Genomic DNA, 19917 nt, shown 5'->3' with positions numbered 1-19917 from the left:
GTCTGTCTATACTGTTATTACAGAAATGTTACTGGGGTCTGTCTATACTGTTACTACAGAAATGTTACTGGGGTCTCCCTAGACTTCTGCAACATAACTGTTACTGGGGTCAGCTTATACCTTTGCTACAGGAATATTACAGGGGTCTGTAGTATAGTGCACCATATACTATGGGTGCACTAAGTCTTCGCATCGCGGTGTTCTACCTATCTGGCCCCCCAAAAAACCCAGACTGACTAGGGCATGGTGTGTGGGCCGCAGCCAACATGTATTCCCTCTCACATAACCCCAGCTATCCGGGGCACTGCAATGGGCTTTCTTTCTGTACCGTCTGTGTGTTCCTGCTAGCCACCCATGCTGCGGGTGCGCACAGACTTGCCATAGCGGAGTTGTACCTGCCTGGCACTTTTAGAAATAACCCTGAATGTCTAGGGCATGGCGTGTGGGCCGCAGCCAACATGTATTTCCTCTCACGTAACCTCAGCTATCCGGGGCACTGCAATGGGATTTCTTTCTGTACCGTCTGTGTGTTCCTGCTAGCCACCCATGCTGCAGGTGCGCACAGACTTGCCATAGCGGAGTTGTACCTGTCTGTCCCCAAAACACTGACAGATTTGGGTAGGGTGCAGAGTGCAGATGGTTTACCCCTTGTGTTGTCATTGAGGTATCCGACACCCAAACAGAATCAGTAGTGTGTGGACACATGGAGTCCCCATTGCTATGTCACTCACAGCACCTTGGGCCACTCAGGGTGTTTGCTGGGACAGAGGCTGACCCAGGGCCCGCTCACATACTTCCCATACCGAGTATTGCTGCATTGTGGAGATGTGTAGAAGTGCTGGGCTGGCAGTGGACTCCCCTTTATGCCCACGTTTACAGCTCCTGACGGAGGTGGCAAAGCATTGGAATGAAGATGGAACATCAATCTATTATCAATTCTCAACAGCATTGTGGGCTATCGCCCACACTTTCAAAGAGGGTCGCTGCCTGGCCCTGCCAACCCTCTGCAGTGTGTGCCTCCGGTTCCTCCTCATGGCAGACGCACTTATAAATAGACATGAGGGTGGTGTGGCTATGAGGCCAGCGTGTGGCATGAGGGCAGCTGAGGGCTGCGCAGGGGCACTTTTGTGTGCGCTGCAGATGCAGGGTCGTGCGGGGGGTTTGGGCAGCATGTAACCCAGGAAAAGAGGCAGCTGTGTGTCCCGCAGGCAGTGATTCTGCTTGGTTGGAGGTAGTGTGGTGCTTAGCTAAGGTGTGCCTTGCTAATGAGGGTTTGTCCGAAGTAAAAATTGTTGGGGGGGGGGGGGGCCCACTCTTGCCGCCATTGTGGCTTAATAGTGAGACCTGGGAACCTGAGATGCAGCCCTGCATGTTGCCCCTTGCCTGCCCTATCCGTATCTGTGTCGTTTCCATCACTTTCGTAGGTTTTGAAGATTTGCAAAAATGAAAACCTTAGCGAGCATCGGCGATATACAAAAATGCTCGAGTCGCCCATTGACTTCAATGGGGTTCGTTACTCGAGACGAACCCTTGAGCATTGCGAAAAGCTCGACTCGAGCAACGAGCGCCCGAGCATTTTGGTGTTCGCCCATCTCTAGTAACGACCCTTTTACTACTCTCATTCTTCATTCTACGTATCCCTTATTGTACCCTAACTTTCAGTCAATAGATAAGCACGCAGGAGACAGATGAGAAGGATAAGACTGCAGGGTAAGACTCATCTACATGATTTGCTATTCAGCGTGAGTAAAAAAAAAAGGTGGAAAATAGTTCTTGCCCTATCTTTCTTACATGTGGTATTACTACATGCAAGAAAGATAAGGCAATTCTATATTTTCTCACTCACACTATCAATTGGTGAGAATGGCAGTAGTAAAAACGGAATAATTGAAAATCACGGCCGCATAACGGGACTAAAACATGCCCATGTGTTTAAGCCCTTAGATGCATTGGGATGATGAAAAAAATCTTTTGTGAAGATGAACACAGTCTTCAAGTGGAAATTCTGATATTACATAATCGTGTTGATGGCTGCAGGCAGAACTGTATTAGTTCTCTTTGTGTGATTGGAAACAGGTTTAGGAACTCTATAACAGAAAAGTGAAGCTCCAACCTCATGAAGATATATTATGGAATTACTAAGTACAGAACCTAATTAGAATAAATAAATGCACAAAGTTTCGTATTTACTTTAACCAGTTGAGGACTTTAGATGTCATATTCTGAGGTCAATAATGACATATACATGGCTAGACATAGGGAGAGGGCTCCTTCTCCCTATGTAACCCCATATTGCAAGTGCTAAGAAATATGATATAGATGCAGTTGTAATAACCCATATAGTGTAGTTAACTTGATATTAAAATCAGACCTTGAACGGCATGATTGCAAAAATCAGTGTATTATACAAGTGCTCCAACAATCACATCAAAGTTCCCTTGTGGGACTAAACAGTTTTTGGAAAAATAGCTAAAAAAAAGTCCGATTTAAAAAAGACCTATTTTTCAATTCCTTTGCTTTTGTTACAACCTTCCCTTCCGCCCCTCCCCCCCAAAGCAAACAAAAAGTCATTATGCATGTCTGGTAGGTGCAGGGGCGCCCCTATCGTGAAGTGACCTGAGATTGCAATGCAGATATTAATGGCCGATAAAAAATAATTGCCAGCTGTGAGCAGCCCGGTGAGCAACCCCACAAGCAGTTAACTCACTTGTTCAGTTCCAGTCTGTAGTACCGCTGCTATAATCAGCTTGTAGCCCCTGACCTGTTTCCGGAGCTGCTGGGGCAGAAGTAAGGGGTCGCACCCTGATCACAGCAGTGGCAGCTGCCATCTAAGCAAGTGAGTTAAATAGTTGATGTTATTGAGCAGCTGGAGGTCCATTTAGGGCGCCCCTATTACTACTCGGGCCACTATCAAGGTCACTATTACTACTGGAGCCACTATTACTACTTGGACTACTTTGAAGGTCACTATTACTACTGGAGCCACTATGGGAGCCACTATTACTACTGGGACCACTATCAAGGTCACTATCACAACTGGGGGCACTGACAGTGTCACTATTACTACTGTGGTCATTAAGGGGGGCACTTACTATTGGGGCCACTACTGGTGACTCTATTACTTTGTTACTTCAGGCAAGTCTCGATATTTCAATTATGTGTTGGGTATTTTGTGCATCCCGTTTTCAATGCCTGTAAAATTGGTGTTTTTTTCTTGCGGGTCGTGGTGGTGGGGGACCATTTCACACTTCGCCTCAGGAAGCATAAAAGCTTGGGGCACCTCATGATTGGTGAACTGTGTTTCAACTGGCAAAGTGGCCGACATTGGTTGCATTCAGACTCAAAATGAATGTAGAGATGCTCTGCTCTTTGTATAACACTTATAGGCTTGACAAGAAAGAGACCTACATCTGAGCAGCCACTTATTTGTTTAGTCTGCTACCTCACCTGTTGGAATAGGACATTTTTCTGATAGGCACGGGGCCTGAGGATATACTATAAATAAATGGATTAATCCGTGACTGTAAACATATTAGAGCCCTTGCAATAAAACAATGTTTCCACTATTTACCCAAGCATGAATGCAATGTTCTACTCTATAGGTTATCCCTAATTCTATGCGAAGTTACTATGTTTTCACTGATATGGAGTTGGGCTAATATAAATTACTAGATAGTAAATCATGAAATATTTTCGTGGACTGTTTTGTTTTTCAGATATGGATGCTTTTCATCTGTCAACTGCAGCCTTGGCCATAGACATACTCAAAAATGAAAAGAGCAAGACAGGAAATTTCATCTTCTCACCGTTATGTATTGCATCTACGTTGACTTTAGCTTTTAAAGGAGCCAAAGGAAATACTGCAACTGAAATAGAAAAGGTAGGTGGATCATTAATTATTGTAGAGCTCATCTTAGTAGTGAGGATGTTTCCCCATTGTAGGTGGATTAGCAGATGGAACACACATTGCGTTAAACAACAATAAGCTTTGCTTGGCCGCTGAATTAGCGGTACAGTCAATTTAACTTGGCGCACAGTTTTCAAAACATTGCAAAACAGTTTCAGTACTTTGGCCCTGCTGGCTTTACTACTCCGTCTTTACTTACAGAGTCTTAGGACTTAAATAGACGGCCGTATAATGGTACAAAAGGAAACCATTGATTTCAATGGTTTCATTTTTACTAGTGGCATTCTCGCCCATTAATAGTACGCGTGAGAAAAGATAGTATAGTATAATCTACATGTGAGAAAGATAGGGCAGGGCCTATCTTCCCGCTTATGTTTTCAAACTTGAACGCAATAGCACAGAGTTTGAATAGTCCAAAAAAAAAACTGGTTCACGCACTTGTACTCTCCATAGCACGGAGCATATTAGCGCATGCGTCCATCTGTGTTTGCCATTAGCTTGTTGGCCCTTGTGGAATGAAGTCTCAGTCCCTTTAAATATTCTCAGTTTCATTATCTACTCAGAGTCTCTTTATTAACTCAGCAGTAGCTGCTGTAGCTCTGTGGACCCTCTATCATTAGTTTCATGGACAGTCTCAATAGTTTCCAATGGTACGCACTAATAGTCTCTTAATGGCTCTTTCTACAATACAGCAGGTCCCACAGCTATTACAGTCCACACTAACTGGGCACTCTCACCTCCAACCGGGAGATTCCTAAATCTCTCTTTCAGTAGGTTTCCAGGGCTTCTCTTGTGGCTCACAACTCAGGACACCCAACATTGCACCAAGATTGCACCTACTTGCTGCTGACTCCACAGCCAAACACAACAACTTGCGTGTCACGCTGTGCCTTTTATACCATACACAGTCACCAGTACAAGGGGCAAGATGTGCCCTACCATTCATTCATCAGATGCATAGGCTTCATGCCTGGTGTTGTACACCTGCCAATGGCGACCACAACGGGGATGAGAACCACTCTGAAAATGTCTGTATGGGCCACAACAAAGACTTTCAGAAATAAGCATTTAGGTTTTTACCCAAATAAAGATCAGTATTCATAACATTTCCTAATAATCATCAGCCCTTTACATTACTTCTCTGAATAATCCTATACAGCTATAGCATGTATGAATAGTGCCACTTAGGAATACTACCACACAGTGTCATACAGTATCCATGTCTCTCTGGCTTCTTCTATCCTGTTAGAAGAAGCCAGAGTGATGTTCATGATATTGCTTTGGCTTGCATTGGGAGAAGTAAGCTAGAAATAGAGCCATGTGCCATCATATAGCGCCAGCCTACATTGAGATAAGTAGGTTAGAAGTAGAGGGCCTGTGTTATTGTATCACATCAACCTTCGTTGATTAAAGTAATCATAGATGGCCAAAAACTTGGGTTAAGAGCCTTGCTCTCAATGGCGCAGCTGTTGCCAGTGGCCACTGTGAAAGCAATGGGCTGCCGGCAACCCCTGCAGTGATTTTCAGGTAAGGACTTTAAATAAAAGTCCCTCCCTGAAAATCATCCTTAGCTGTAATAAAAAATATATACTCACCTGTCCACCGCTATCAGGGCTCAGGTGCATCTAGCCACCATTTGTTCTCCCTGCATTCTTAATTGCCGCCTGCTGAAAAGCTTCAGAACAGTGCAGGGAGAACAAGCGGCGGCTAGACACGCCTGAGCCCCGGCAGACAGGTGAGTATATATATTTTTTTACTACAGCTAGGGATGATTTTTCAGGGAAGAGCTTATATTTAAAGCCCTACCCTGAAAATCACTGTGGGGGTGCGGGTGTCCTATTGCTTTCAATGGGGCAACACCATCCCCATTGAAATCAGTGGGAGAGCTTCACAATCCGGAAAGGATTAATGGCTTTTCCATTCATTTCAATGGGGAAAATTGATTTGACTTGCAAGTGTTTTCTGTTAAGAGCTTCGTCACAGAACAAATTAAACTCTTAACCCAAGGCTCCACTGTAATTTATTGCACAATGCATTCTTGGAATAACATCCACAGTCTGAACACTATTTAATCATTGCTAAAATTGAGTATTTAGCAAAAACCCTTTGAACTTTTATGTCCACTAATAGAATAATCACTTAATTTATGTGATACCCAAGGTATATGGTAGCCTTATCAATTAGGTATGCCTAATTATTATTCACTGCATTGGAGAAGGATACAATGAGAAACACTCAAGTTTCCAAGCTCTTCTGTTATATTGTTCTAAAGTCTACAGAATGTGTGATACTTCTGTCTTAGTAAAATATTACAAAGGTCCCTTATGACAAGGCTGCATGTTCAGGATCTGGGACCCTGTAAGTAAAATTCCACTACAATGCCTGCCTTTTTCATACATATGTCTTGCTATGCACACGGCATAAATATTATACAGATGACACTACTGCATAAAATATAATTAGTACTTTCACACTACTTTTAATCACTTTGAGATTCCTTGTGCATCCCAACATTCAACCACTTGATTGTAGCTGTGCCTTGTTATCTGGTAACTGTTTCATATTTTGTTTTATCCATATTCACTTGTTTTATAATGTCCTTCATATAATATCAGCTGTCTGTAATGAGAACAAAGGGATTATTAGAGAGTAGCAAAAACAAACACAATTAGTTTGTTAGGTATTTGTATAAATAGAAACATCCCTAGTCATTAAAAGAGTTTAGTGGGAGTGTTTGATAGCCACCCTGGGAACCTGTCTATAAAAAAGACTTTCCAATATACTTATTGTTCAGTTTCCTTCTCTGTCCCTTGAAATGGGAATACAATGAACCTGTGTTGTGACCAGGCTACAGGGAAGTTAAGTCATATCACCGCATAGTCGGGCTCCCGTAGCTTGAGGAACCTTTGGATGATGTAGTTCACATTGTATATAACCTCTGTACCCATGTAACTCTAACTGTAGTACAGGATTTATTACTGACTAGAAGGACAATATACAAAATAGTCAATGGAATTCAATGGAAGCCGTCCGACTCATTGCCCATCCGCAATTGACATGACTGATGGCGAGCGTCAGTGGTCATCTGCAGTACAGAAAAGGAAAGGTATGCGGGGTCGCTGGCCAGGGACACAGCCAGATTCCGCTGTGGGCTCCCGCATGCGAAACCCGACTCGTCGTGTGTATCCGGCTTTAAGTCTGATGTGGTGCAGTTTGTTATCAAAACAACTCTGCCCTTATGTGTATGTTTAAGGGGGAAGTGCGCCCCATTTTCTCACCTGCAGAAGTGGCTTGCAGCTGCTTGCAGATGTAGCCCAGGAACTGCAGCATTAAAGGGGTTGTCTCGCGGCAGCAAGTGGGGTTATACACTTCTGTATGGCCATATTAATGCACTTTGTAATGTACATCGTGCATTAAATATGAGGCATACAGAAGTTATTCACTTATCCACTCCATTGCTGGCGTCCCCGTCTCCATGGCTCCGTCTAACTTCAGCGTCTAATCGCCCAATTAGACGCGCTTGCGCAGAAGGGTCTTCTGCCTTCGTCTCGGTCTGGCACGAGCGGCGTTCTGGCTCCGCCCCTTCTACGCATCATCGCGTAGCTCCGCCCCGTCACGTGTGCCGATTCCAGCCAATCAGGAGGCTGGAATCGGCACACGTGATGGGGCGGAGCTACGCGATGACGCGTAGAAGGGGGAGGAGCCAGAACGCCTCTGCTGCCGGACAGACCCGAAGGCAGAAGACCCTTCTGCGCAAGCGCGTCTAATCGGGCAATTAGACGCTGAAGTTAGACGGAGCCATGGAGACGGGGACGCCAGCGCAGGGAAGGTAAGTGAATAACTTCTGTATGGCTCATATTTAATGCACGATGTATATTACAAAGTGCATTAATATGGCCATACAGAAGTGCTTAACCCCACTTGCTTTCGCGAGACAACCCCTTTAAGCAATAACCCCTCCAGCCCAGGACTTGCCCGAAAGGGGTGATGGGAAGCTGGGTAAGGCGCTTGCTAGTGCCAGCCTTGAAGTGCTCACAGCACTGTGGAAGAGTTCCCTCCACTCGTCAGCGTGACAGCCTGGGAGGGGAAAGGGCCCAGAAGGTGCAGGAAGTGCCATGTTAGAGGGGCCCCCCCAAAGTCAGCCGTGACATGATTAGCTCATCACTGCTAGAGATCAGCCCCCATGCAGGGAACTCAATGGGGCTAAGTCTGCCTAAAGGTTTTGGAGATTTCTGAGCACACAGCCAGTCGTCCTATATAAGCAAAAGCAGCCGCGTCACAAAGGAGTGTGACACAGCTACATGAGAAGAGAGCAGCAGCCCATGTGAGAAAAAGAGAGGCCTACAAGTGCCATGGTGGTGTCTGCTGTACACAGAGCAGCCTGAGCAGTACTGTTCCCATGCTGGGGAGCAACACAGAAGGGAGATGTTAATGCGAGAGGGCCCTGATGACCGGGGGCAAAATACATTCAGCAAATGGACCCTGATGACAGGGGACTGACTGGAGACTAAAAAAGTGCCCTGTCGACCAGGAAGTGAAGTGTTAATCCTAAGTAAAGATGTTTAACCCTTTATAGCCAGTGACATGAAGTGTAGAGAGTATAGAATTGTGATAACTCTGTTTGTCTTATGTATTAGTATGATTGTAAAGTGCAGGAAGATCACCAGACGTAGAAAGAAAAATAGCAAAGTATGTAAGACATCATTCATATTAGTAGTGACGTCTACGAAATTATGCATCCTGGTATAAGACCATGGCCTTCACAGGTTGGAAGAGGTCAAATTAATGGCAGTGAGCCCAGTGTCAGGCACATGTCTAGGAGTCTTCAGGTATTGTACAGGAGTCTTGCTGTTACTAGATGCGAAGAAGATATGTAATATGTGATGAAACCGTGTGATGAATGTGACAACGTAACAAGCACCGGATATGTTAGAGAGAAGTGGGATGTAGCGGGGTTAGACATTAGGTAAACTGGTGAATGAATATCAACATTGTTGGGTGTTTTAACAGGTTAATACAGACACTAAGGACAACTTCACACGGCGTATTTGCACAAGTATTTGTGCATGCAAAATTTGCGATCGCAATATGCAGTGAATAGAACATTTATTTCATTGGGATTGTTCACATAAACGTATTTTTCCTGCACATTTAGTTGGGACAGCTATATGAGGACTTATGTTTTGCTGGTCAAGCTGCATTTTTTAATTGACACCACTATAATGTGTTGTAAAACATTAATTTTGGGGGGAAAATATAAAAAAAAAAAACAGAAATTCCATCATTGTTTTTTGGGGTTTGCTTTATTGGCATGCACCATGGGGTGAAAACAATATGACGGCACTATTCTGGGGATCAATGTGATAACCGCGATATCAAGTTTTTCTATAGTTTTTTATGCCTTATTACTGTTGCACACTAAAAACATTTAAAAAACAAAATCGTTTCTCAGTTGCCACATTACAAAATCCAGAGCATTTTAATGTTTTCATCAAAACCCGTAGTTGTTATTGGTACCATTTTGGGCTACTGATGACTTTTTTGAACGCTTTTTATTCTGCTTTTTGGAAGGTAGGAATAGTAAAAACAGCAATTCTGTAATACTTTAGCTTTTTCTACGGCGTTCACTTTGTGGTATAAATGACTTGTTCCACTTACGAAGCTATATCCAGTCATGTGAATACACTCTTATATAGTGCCTTGACTTGTTCCATTAAAAAGTACCTTAAACAGTGCCTGACAAGTAACCTTATAAACAGTACGTACCAGTTACCTCCATAAACCATGTTCTTGTACATATACAGCAGTGTTCCCCAACTCCAGTCCTCAGGGACCACCAACAGGTCATGTTTTCAGGATTTCCTCAGTATTACACAGGTGATGTAATTATTGTCGGTCCTCAGACATTGCCACGGGTCTTCTTACCATAGGATATCCTGAAAACATGACCTGTTGGGGTCAGTAGACAATAGACAATGGTGGTCTTCAGTCCCAGGACACTTGGCAGCAGACCTTGTGCATGCTATTAGCTTAAATTCAATCATAATCATTGTCGGCGAAAAGCTAAGGGTTTTCTTCCAATATGTTACCGATTGCCAAATTAGGGTATCAAGCCGGCTTGGAGAAAAAAATCACACACAGCAACAGGCTGTATGCTAGAAATTTTTCTGGTTTATTGCAGAAGCTTCAGTCTTAAATCCCATAAGAAATGAAGGCATTTTAGCAAAACAGTGTACGTGCATTCTTGACAATCTGGACTTTCACACACATTCTTACCATAACAGTAGGTGAAACTGTCTGTCCTTGAGTCTTACGGGAACCAGTGTCTAGCACAATATACCACAAGATACCAGATGTACATTGCTTGTAATCACAGACTAAACATTTTTTACCTTCTACGCTGAATCATCATGTGAAAGTTAGTTAAAACCAGGTTAGTATTGTCCATTAACTGTGTATATGAAAAGACAAGATGGAGGTACTTTGGTTCTTATAATCCCTCACAATCATATTAGTTTTGCTCAAGTTAATTAGCACTTGTCTTTTATGGCTCATTTACAAGCAAAGACATTCTTTCAAATGATTGAAAGATTGACAGTTCTAACGATTATTTTGCATAAAATACTAATGGGCAATAATGTCCACTAACACTTTATCAGCTTAATTTGCATGTAAATGAGCCTCGGGCAGCTGTTTGCAAATCCCAGCATGTAGTCTGAACTCTGCACTCAGCTGCATTGTCTTTGCAGGGGCGGCTGTGGGATGTCAGCTGAATATGATTTCATCAGCTGCTCCTGGGGAGAACACAGCATGCGGTCCCTGCTATCTCTCTCCAGTTAAGCGATGGATTTTATACTCACCTAAAAATCATTATTCAGCTGAATAGTGAAATATGGAAGTATTTAGACGCACCGATTATTGCTCAAAAGACATTGTTTGAATGAATTTTGAGCGCTAATCGTTGCTTGTAAATGGGGCTTTAGTCCATGGAATAGGAAATAATTTGGCTCCACCTCTCTTGGGGAAAATAATAGGATTGGCCAGGTTGAAATCCTACCTAATAAATCTTAATTTCTCCAAACTGGAAGACATTTAGGGATTATTATTCAGTTTCCTGACTTGAGAATATTGGGCTATTCTCTGAAAATTAGCAGGATTCCCTGAAAATGAATCTCTAGTCTGTGGTCAGCCTTAGATGGAGGATGAGACATGTTTTTTGAAGGCAGTGTACATTGAAGAGTTCAACCAACAGTGTGGATTTTGACGCAGATTGTAGTGCAGACCAGCAGCAGAACTTGGCCCATCAAATGAAAGGGTGAAATCTGCTGCGGATCTGCACCAAAATCTGCAGCACAAAATATAGTACAGATTTGGAGGGGGAGAGGGGGTCATCTGAACATACCCTAAAAGACATCATATCAAATGGAGAAAAAATTGCACCATTATTCTTAGGATTTCATCTTTATGACGTTCATGGTGCAGTAAAGATGACTTGTTATCATTCTATTTCAATCCTCAAAAAGGGGATTTAGGCAGAACCCGTGGATAGAACCGGAAAGGAAGCATTCATGTGTATTGTTAAGATGGAGACACATAGGGTACTGTTCGTTTATGGTGTCCAAAAAGAATATGGCACAGAATGATGGAAACAAGCAGAGCCTGCTTCAGCTCTGGGTCTCCATCTCTACAATACAAGTGAATGGTTCTGTCTGTGTTCCATCCAAGTGGTTCCAGACCGAACCCCTAACATAAGCCCAGACGTAAGCCATGAATATGTGAACGTCCCCTCGGAAAGTCAGCACATATAGTTGTTGCATGTATTTCAATCAATTATCTGAATGTTCATCTTTATATATTCTGCTTTGTAGGTTCTTCATTTTGAAAATGTCAAAGATTATGACTTTCGATTTCAAACTCTGACTTCAGACATTAGTAGAATAAGCGCTGCATCTTCCTTGAAAATAGTCAAACGCCTTTATGTGGACAGTAGCTTCAACTGCTCTAAGGTGAGAATATGTGTTCCATGAATGTCTTTTCACTGTATTAACCCTTCGCTCTCAAGACATTTTTAGTTTTTTCATTTTTCTCTTTTTCTTCCTGCATTGAAAAAATGATAACTTCTTTATTTTTCCGCTGACAGTCATCTGAGGGTTTGTTCTCTTTTTACAGGAAGAGTTGTATTTTCCAGTGGTACCATTTAATGTACTGAAAAACTAAAAAATTGCTAATTAGGGTGGAAAGAAACACAATTGCGCCATTTTGGGGGGACATCAGGGGCTGAATTCAGATTGACGGTGTGTTGCAGAATTTGGCTATGTTTATACATGGCAGTAGTCCTCTGCAAATTCCGCATCATTTCCTCATCCAAAAGTCAAAATCTGCGCCATTGGTCTCCGGCTGTCAGCGTACTCCTTCACCTGTTTCCCGGGGGCTTGTACTGGGCGCAGCCCTATTGGTCAGGTGCTGCGGAAGTGCCATCACCTGACTAGCGGCACCGTGCTCACTAGAGGCTGTCGAGTGCCGGGTGCGCTGTCAGTCGATGACTTCAGAAGTGAGCTCTATATCTTATGAAATCGGCGGTGGGTACGCAGCTGATTTTGAGTCAACATCCACACCAATGGTGGGAATTTTAATTGTTTTGGATGTGAAAATGCTGCAGAATTTGCTGAGGACATTCTGTAGTATATCCACCCTGTGTACACATACCCTTAGACAGATTTTTCATCTGTTGAAGAACTGATGACCTATCCATGGGATAGTTCCTAAATAGCTAATTGTGGGGGTTCACCACTCAGGACATCAGCCAATCAGCTGTTTGCTGGGCCAGCTGTCACCATGACTGTAGCAAGAAGCATCTGCTCCACCTGTTACCCTATACTGCTCATCTGTAGCAGGAAGCAGATAGTTCTGTACATTGTGCAGTGGTCTTGTATGTTATTGCATGCACAGCTCCCATTGAAGTGAAAAGAAGCTCAAACTGCAATACCACTCTGATCCACTGCACAATGTACAGAGCTATTTTCTAGTGCATGCAGGGTGACCGCTAGAATGAGGAAACAGTGATTGGCTGGGGTCCCAAGCCGTGGATTGCTACTGATCAGCTATTGATGACCTTTCCTATGGATGGGTCATCAAATTTTAAGAACCGGAAAACCCCATTAATATCCTGCCCATGCTGAGGAAAACAAACCTATCCTTTAGTTTTGAATAAGCCCTTTAAGATGTGTGGAAATGTAGAAACTTGTGCTGCTACAATATATGAAGAGAACATAGAATGTCCTTGAAACGTGTAATCTTAGGAGTATGATGTGGAGCTTGATGTTATAATGACTTCTGGTGGTCATCTTGTATTATCGCATTGAAGTATTGCCTGCTATGGCCTTTTTTTCTAATTGGTTGCTTGCAGGTCACGTGATCAAGGGCCTGCAGCGGAACACAGAATAAAGAGTGTGATGCAGGACAAGAAGCAAGCAGAGCAGATGTGTGCAGTCAGGGTGAGGACTTTGGCCTCATGTCCACGGGGAAAATCAGGCCCGCTACGGATTCTCCATGGAGAATCCGTTGCGGGTCCCTCCTGCCCCACGGACATGAGCGCTGAAAATAAGAATAACTTACCCACAGCGGACCGGGCAGGTCTTCTCTTCTTCACAGCCGGGTCTTCTTTCTTCGGCCGGCGGATGTGCTCGGCACGCCGGAAGCGTGCCGCGCGCATGTGCCGGGCACATCCGCCGGGCCGAAGAAAGAAGATCCGGCCGTGAAGAAGAGAAGACCTGCCCGGTCCGCTGCGGGTAAGTTTATTCTTATTTTAGGTCTCCCGCCGACATGAGGCCTTAGTGGTACAGTAAGCTTTGTGTAAGGGGATTGAGCGTGAGCTCTCAGCGCTCTCCCCTGTTTTGGGGCGACAGGGCTACAGAGAAAGTGGTAGTGCATGAGACTGTGGCATGCAGCAAGAGTAGCTGTCAGTACAGGGGTCAGCGGCAGAACCTGCATGACTGGGAGACACCACTGAAAGTAAAAGCAGCTATGTTGTAAGCAGAACCTGTTAACATGTATGTGAACCAGCAACTGACATAAAGTACTGAGGTTCAACCAACTGTAAGTAGAGACCAGTCTCTCAGGCAGCATTAGCGTGTGCACACTAGTGACGAACAGGACTCAAACGGTAGCATTAGACTTATTTACTACTAGCATTCCGCAATGGTGACTCGGCCATTAAATCACACCCCTGGATACAACTTGGAGTGCACCGCTGTGAGAGCCTAAGAAACAAAGGACTGATAAAATCTGCAATAACAAATGCCGGAATTGAGAAATCTCTAATTTGGGACATGTTTTGATGTTCCAAGGACTATTAGACTGTCTACTTATTCAGCCTAAAGTTAAACTGCTATAAGTGTTCTTGTATATTCTGAAACTAAATTCTGCCATAAACTCACCCCAAGTGCCAAACGTTGGATCGCTTTATTTCTGAACCATAATGCTGCCCGTTGTGTGCTTCGGCCTCTCCGTTCTTTGTCGTGTCCTGATACTGACGCATAAACCCGTGGCTGCTACAGAAACACAGGAGAAGGTTTGAACAATATGGTCACATGATAAAATAAAGTCAATACAGAAATCTTTTTACTTCAGGTATTTATAGATTCAGCAAAAAAACCATATCCATCGGAGCTGGAGATAATTGATATTAAGAGCCGAGCAGAAGAAGCCAGAAACCAGATAAATACCTCCATCAAAGACCTCACTGACGGTAAGTTCTCCCCTTTGTAGCAGTTTTCATATTGACAAAAATCTTTTAGTCTCTATTAGTGAGTCTTATTTTATCTCACCAAGTCTGTGCAGCAGGCAAGTTGTATCGGGATATTTCCCTGTCCTGGATTCCCATTCAGAAAAGCCAATGCCTGTATTACCTGTTGTACTTCATAACAAAAAATGTCAGGCTATTAATTGTGTGTAAGTTTTTCTTTCTGCATTGAGCTGAGAGGTCTGAGGCCTATATAAGAGGAGAGTGCTTGGAGGGCATATATTTTAAGCAGAATGTATCATCAAAAAAATTAAGTCAGGCTATTATTCTAAACTTTTTTTCAGCTTTAGGCCTCCCTCACACAGGCGTTTGCAGAAACGCAGTGTTTTTCCACGCTGCGTTTACTGCAGATTCCACCCGGTTTAAGCAGCGCTGGCCAGTGTTTTGGTTGAGTTTTCAGCATAGCTGAAAACGCAGCCAAGGATGCTGAATAGAAAAAAAAAGCAATACTCACCTAGCCGTTGCAGTCCGGGACGCGGCCGGTGGTCTCTGCCGCTGATCCGGGCTTCCCCTGCACTCACAAGTCTATTGCCATAGGCCAGGTTTGAGAACCCCGCCTCCAGCAACAGAGTGCTGTGATTGGTTGTCGGCGCGTTCGATGCCCAATCACAGCCCTTCATTGACGTGTCAGCCAACACAGCGCCGGACGTTTTTTCGTCTGGCCCAAAAGATAGCCCTGGAACTATGTTGGACCGGAAGACATCCAGCCGTTGCATGGACTCCTATGGGAGCCAATGACAGTGGCCGGAGAAGGGAGATGGGAGGGAGTTTAGCAGCGTGACTGCTAAACTCCCTCCCTCTTCTCTCCTCCCCTCTGTCTGATTCCAGTGGGAGGGGTCGGAGCTTAACTCCGCCCTCATCCCACCCCTTGTCTGCAGCCAGCAATGGGAGGAGGAGGGGCAGGGCGGAGCTTAGCTCCACCCTGCCCTGCCCCCTCCCATTGGAATCAGCTGGAGGGAAGGCAAGAACAGGTGAGCCGGCGAGGGGGAGGGAAAGGGAAGGCTCAACGGCATGGCAGCCTCTGCGTATATGCAGCGGTTCCCATGAAGTGTGAATGGGCGCACAAACGTTAGATGGTATTGTATATCGGCCGGCCGTGAAAACAACAGCCCATATACAATCATGGAAAAGAGGCCTTACTGCGTAGATTGGAACACAGTCTGCAAAATCGTCTCATTATACTTTATTCAGCAGAGGATTTGATGACAGCTGTATTGTACTACGGAATACTTAGATAAGAGTGGTTGACAAAAATCTACATTATACACACAGATAAGTCTATAGTCATACCTGCGTCCTTACCTCAGTTTATAACAGAAGCTATGCTGTATCTGCCGCTGGAGCCCAGAATCTACATTAACTTGACGTAGGATCCATCAGGGTTCCATCGTGCCTTCATCATGTTCATAGGAAGAATGTCAATGCATTCTTCCTGTTAATTCTAATCCATATGTGAACAGAGCCTGAGGCTCATGACGGGGCCATTCCCCCAACATAATGCAGTGAAAGTTCTAAATATCCTGCATAGAATATTAATGCACCCACTATTACAGCGATCACGGGATTCTATGATTAGAATCTCATAATCCAATAACAACAAGAGAGAAAAGAAAAAATCCTCAGCGCTCAGAAAGGTGGATACGATATAGCAGATGATATGGTGGAAATATAAGTAAACTTACTTCAGGGAGGCGTCCCTGGTGCAGACGCCCCCAATCCCAGCAAGCGTGGCAGATTACCGTTGGCTGCAGCAATCGGTAATCTGCCGATTTCTTTTCTCTCTTGTCTTTATTTACTCCACCATATCCATGATTGGAGCTTCCTCAAGCCGCTCTACAGTGCACTAGGTGCCTGTATTAATTTGGGTACACTTACCACCAGCCCGAACAAGGAGTTTACATTCATCTTCTCATCATAAACCCTGAATGACATCTTTTGGATATCCGAACAAGTGAGCGCCATCTACCAAATACTTTGATAATCCAATAATAGTTATTGCACTATAGATGGAAAAGGGTTTTAGAAAAGTAAAATGATGTTTTTACTTCTAGGTATATAATAGTTATATAGTATACAGCTGTATAATAGTAACACTAGAAACCCCATCTTCATATTTTATTCTAATTTTCTGTGAAAAGTGAATAATTTTCATTTATGATGTGTTTTGAAAAAATCTTGACTCGGGGAACAAATGTAAGAAAATAAGAAAGAAGCCAGTTCCTGCTGGTCTTTCTTTACGTGGCTGCAGCAGTGTTAGCTTACCCATGTGAGCGCTATAGCCAATCACTGGCCTGAGCAATCTGGTGCTGTATACGTGCCAGTGCTGGAGCGGGCCAGGATTTAATGATAAGCAGTGCTTCTCTTATTATTTTCTCCCATTTCTCCCCCTTAACTGAGGTTTTCAACAACTCTGACAACCCCCTTTAAATTATTATTACATTTATGTTCCATTTCTGCAGGTAATGTGGAGAATATATTGGCCGAGGGCTTGTTGAATGAAAACACCAATATGCTCCTGCTGGGAGCTGCATACTACACAGGAAGCTGGTTATATAAATTCAATGAAGGTGAAACAAAAGAGGGCGAGTTTCATGTAACCAAGGTATAAACATTCTATTAATCCCTCTCACTTAGTCTGGTTTCATATTGTAAGATGTCCATAATATGGATCTGATTGTTGCCTTGCAGCTGTCTGTCATCAGTATGTCCCCTTTAGTCGATCTGTATTCGCCTCCACTATCTAAGCACAATCTGTAATTGGCTGAGCGCTCAGTCAATCAACACAGCACTGCTGAAAGTGCTGGATAGCAGTGTCGGAGAGCCAGCCGGAGGACGCGTGTGAGCGGCGGAGAGGTGAGTACTTTTGCTTTAACTTTTTTAACCACTTTATGATGATTTTCCGGGAAGGGCTTATATTTCAAGCCCTTCCCCGAAAATCATACTGCAGGGTTTGCCAAAAACCACTGCTTTCAATGGGACCGGCAGCAGCGCCGATCCCATTGAAAGCAATGGAATACCATGCTGCACTTCTGCCACAGCTCTCACAGCTGTGGCAGAATTCCGCAGTATTCTCCATATCTTTTCAATGGGGCTAGCGCTGCTGCCGCTGGCCCCATTGAGCAGACTGGCGCTATCCCGGTCTCATTCTGGTGTCTGTCTTGCGCTACGAGGCGAGTGTTTTCACTTGCTCTCGCAGCGCAAGATAGAAAATATCGCCAGTGGGTGTTCACCCTTAGGGCATTAGTGATGCCCTGGGGACAGGTGGCATCACACTCAGGAACTTAGTCCACAACAGTAACTTTCTCTTTAACTGGTTTCTGCCAGGTTTATTTGCTTTTTTTCACAGCAAATTTCCATACATCAGGTTCACTGCACTTGATATCAACAGTGCTCAGGAACCAAAGCAAACCCTGGCCGTCTGACCTCTAACTAAACTTTTACAAATCTAGCTGGCCTAGCATGCCAAACTTCACATCAACATATCAGATCTCATATACTGACAGCCCTTTGTCATGTATCGAATTAGGTTCATTAGCCATCCCAACACCTCACAAAATTCTGCATGTTTGCCCTCTGGTGGCCACTTTACTAACTGCACTCCTACTATATGCAGTACCAGTCAAAAGACACATCTTTTCAGTCCATTTTCTTGTTTTTTTTTGTTTTTACATTAATAAATGTAGATTTATATTGAAGACATAAAAGTATGAAGTAACACATATGGAATTAAGTAGTAAGTCAAATAGTGTTAAAACGAACCAGAATGCGTTTCATATTTTAGATTCTTTAAAGTAGGCCTCTTATGTTTTGATGGCCACTTTGTACACTCTTGGCATTCTTTCATGAAGGTGAGCTCTACTGTACCTCTGCATGTCCCTGATTTCATATGGAGGCCTTCCTAAACTGCGCAGCATACAACTACAGCAATAATTTACATACAGGATCTGGCCCCTTGGCATAAGCTATCCAAACGTGATTCATTTCCTGGACTACATGAAAATGTATTTGTAGCCCTTTAGCTCTCATGTCCACGGATGGATTTTTGCTGTGGAATCCGGAGCGGGTGTCCTCCTCCAGATTCCGCAGCAACAATCCTCCATAACATGCTATGAAAAAACGAATCTTCATGCACACGAGCGGAAACTAATTGTGGCTTTCACTCATGGATGAAAAATCGCAGCATGCTCCCTTATTACTGCGGTTCCCGCATGGACGGCTTCCATTGAAGTCAGTGGAAACCGTCCAACCTACACTGTGGACGGGCCGCGGATTCTGCAGTAAGAGCAGGAGATTTAAAAAAAAAAAAATCTATACTGCGCATGTACTCCGGTCCGACGGCTGACATGTCTGCACACATCCGCAATACAGAAGAAAGAAGACATGGACAGGTACGTAAGGCCGCTGGGCACGGGCGGATTCAATGCCGGATTCCCCATGCAGAATCGGCGCGTACCTCTACACGTGAGGCCTTAGGCTGAATTCATGGAGAAAAGAGGCCTTTTCAGCCCCCTGAAGCTCTTGGGCCCGGGTGCAACTGCATCCTCTGCACCCCCTATAGTTACGCCCCTGAGCCAGGTTATAGCAGCATGATCTATATCACTATATACAGGGAGATGCATGCAGTTCAGTGTATTTGCGCATTGACAAGGTTTGAAGAGCAAGGTAATCAGCCTGTTGCGGACGTATTTGTGCATATTACTGTAATTTTTGCGCACGTGGGGCCAGTTCACACCATCTCCGCGAAATCGAATGGCTATTTATTTAAAGCCTACTAAGGTTGCCTTCTTTTCCTTCATTTTGCACTGTGGTGCACCCTTACTCTTGTGTACTTTCTCGCCTGCCATAGACTTCTATGCAAAACGCAGGAAAATATAGCAGGAACTATTTTTTTTGCTCACACACGAAATGCGCTTATGAGAACGCAGCAACTGAAATCAATGAATTCTGTTCTTTGTGTTTTGCATGCGCAGATTTTGCATGCACTAAAACATGCGCAAATACACCCGTGTGAAGGAGCCCTAAATAAGAGGGGTCTGTACGGCAGGAGCAGTCAGGTTGGCCACACACATGCGATGGAAGAGGATTGAAGGATGAGCGACCATTGAAAGAACGATTGTCTGGTGAATGATTGCTTCACTGACACAACCTTACAAGGAGCGATGATCTTTGTATGAATATTCATTCACGGACAGAAGCACTTGCACCCGAC

General features: G+C 44.0%; 1 protein-coding gene across 1 annotated transcript in view; it reads left to right on the top strand.

The window, feature by feature from the left end:
• SERPINB5 (serpin family B member 5) overlaps positions 1–19917 on the top strand; it is a 46224-nt gene that overhangs the window by 7247 nt on the left and 19060 nt on the right. The window contains exons 2-5 of the mRNA XM_066579150.1: positions 3717–3880; positions 11776–11913; positions 14537–14654; positions 17168–17310. Coding sequence (XP_066435247.1) covers positions 3717–3880; positions 11776–11913; positions 14537–14654; positions 17168–17310 — 563 coding nt within the window. The remainder of the gene's footprint in view (positions 1–3716; positions 3881–11775; positions 11914–14536; positions 14655–17167; positions 17311–19917) is intronic.

The sequence above is a fragment of the Eleutherodactylus coqui genome, chromosome 9, assembly GCF_035609145.1.
Source record: "Eleutherodactylus coqui strain aEleCoq1 chromosome 9, aEleCoq1.hap1, whole genome shotgun sequence".
Taxonomy (NCBI): domain Eukaryota; kingdom Metazoa; phylum Chordata; class Amphibia; order Anura; family Eleutherodactylidae; genus Eleutherodactylus; species Eleutherodactylus coqui.
The sequence above is the reverse complement of the archived record's forward strand: the minus strand, read 5'-3'. Positions and strand labels throughout refer to the sequence as shown.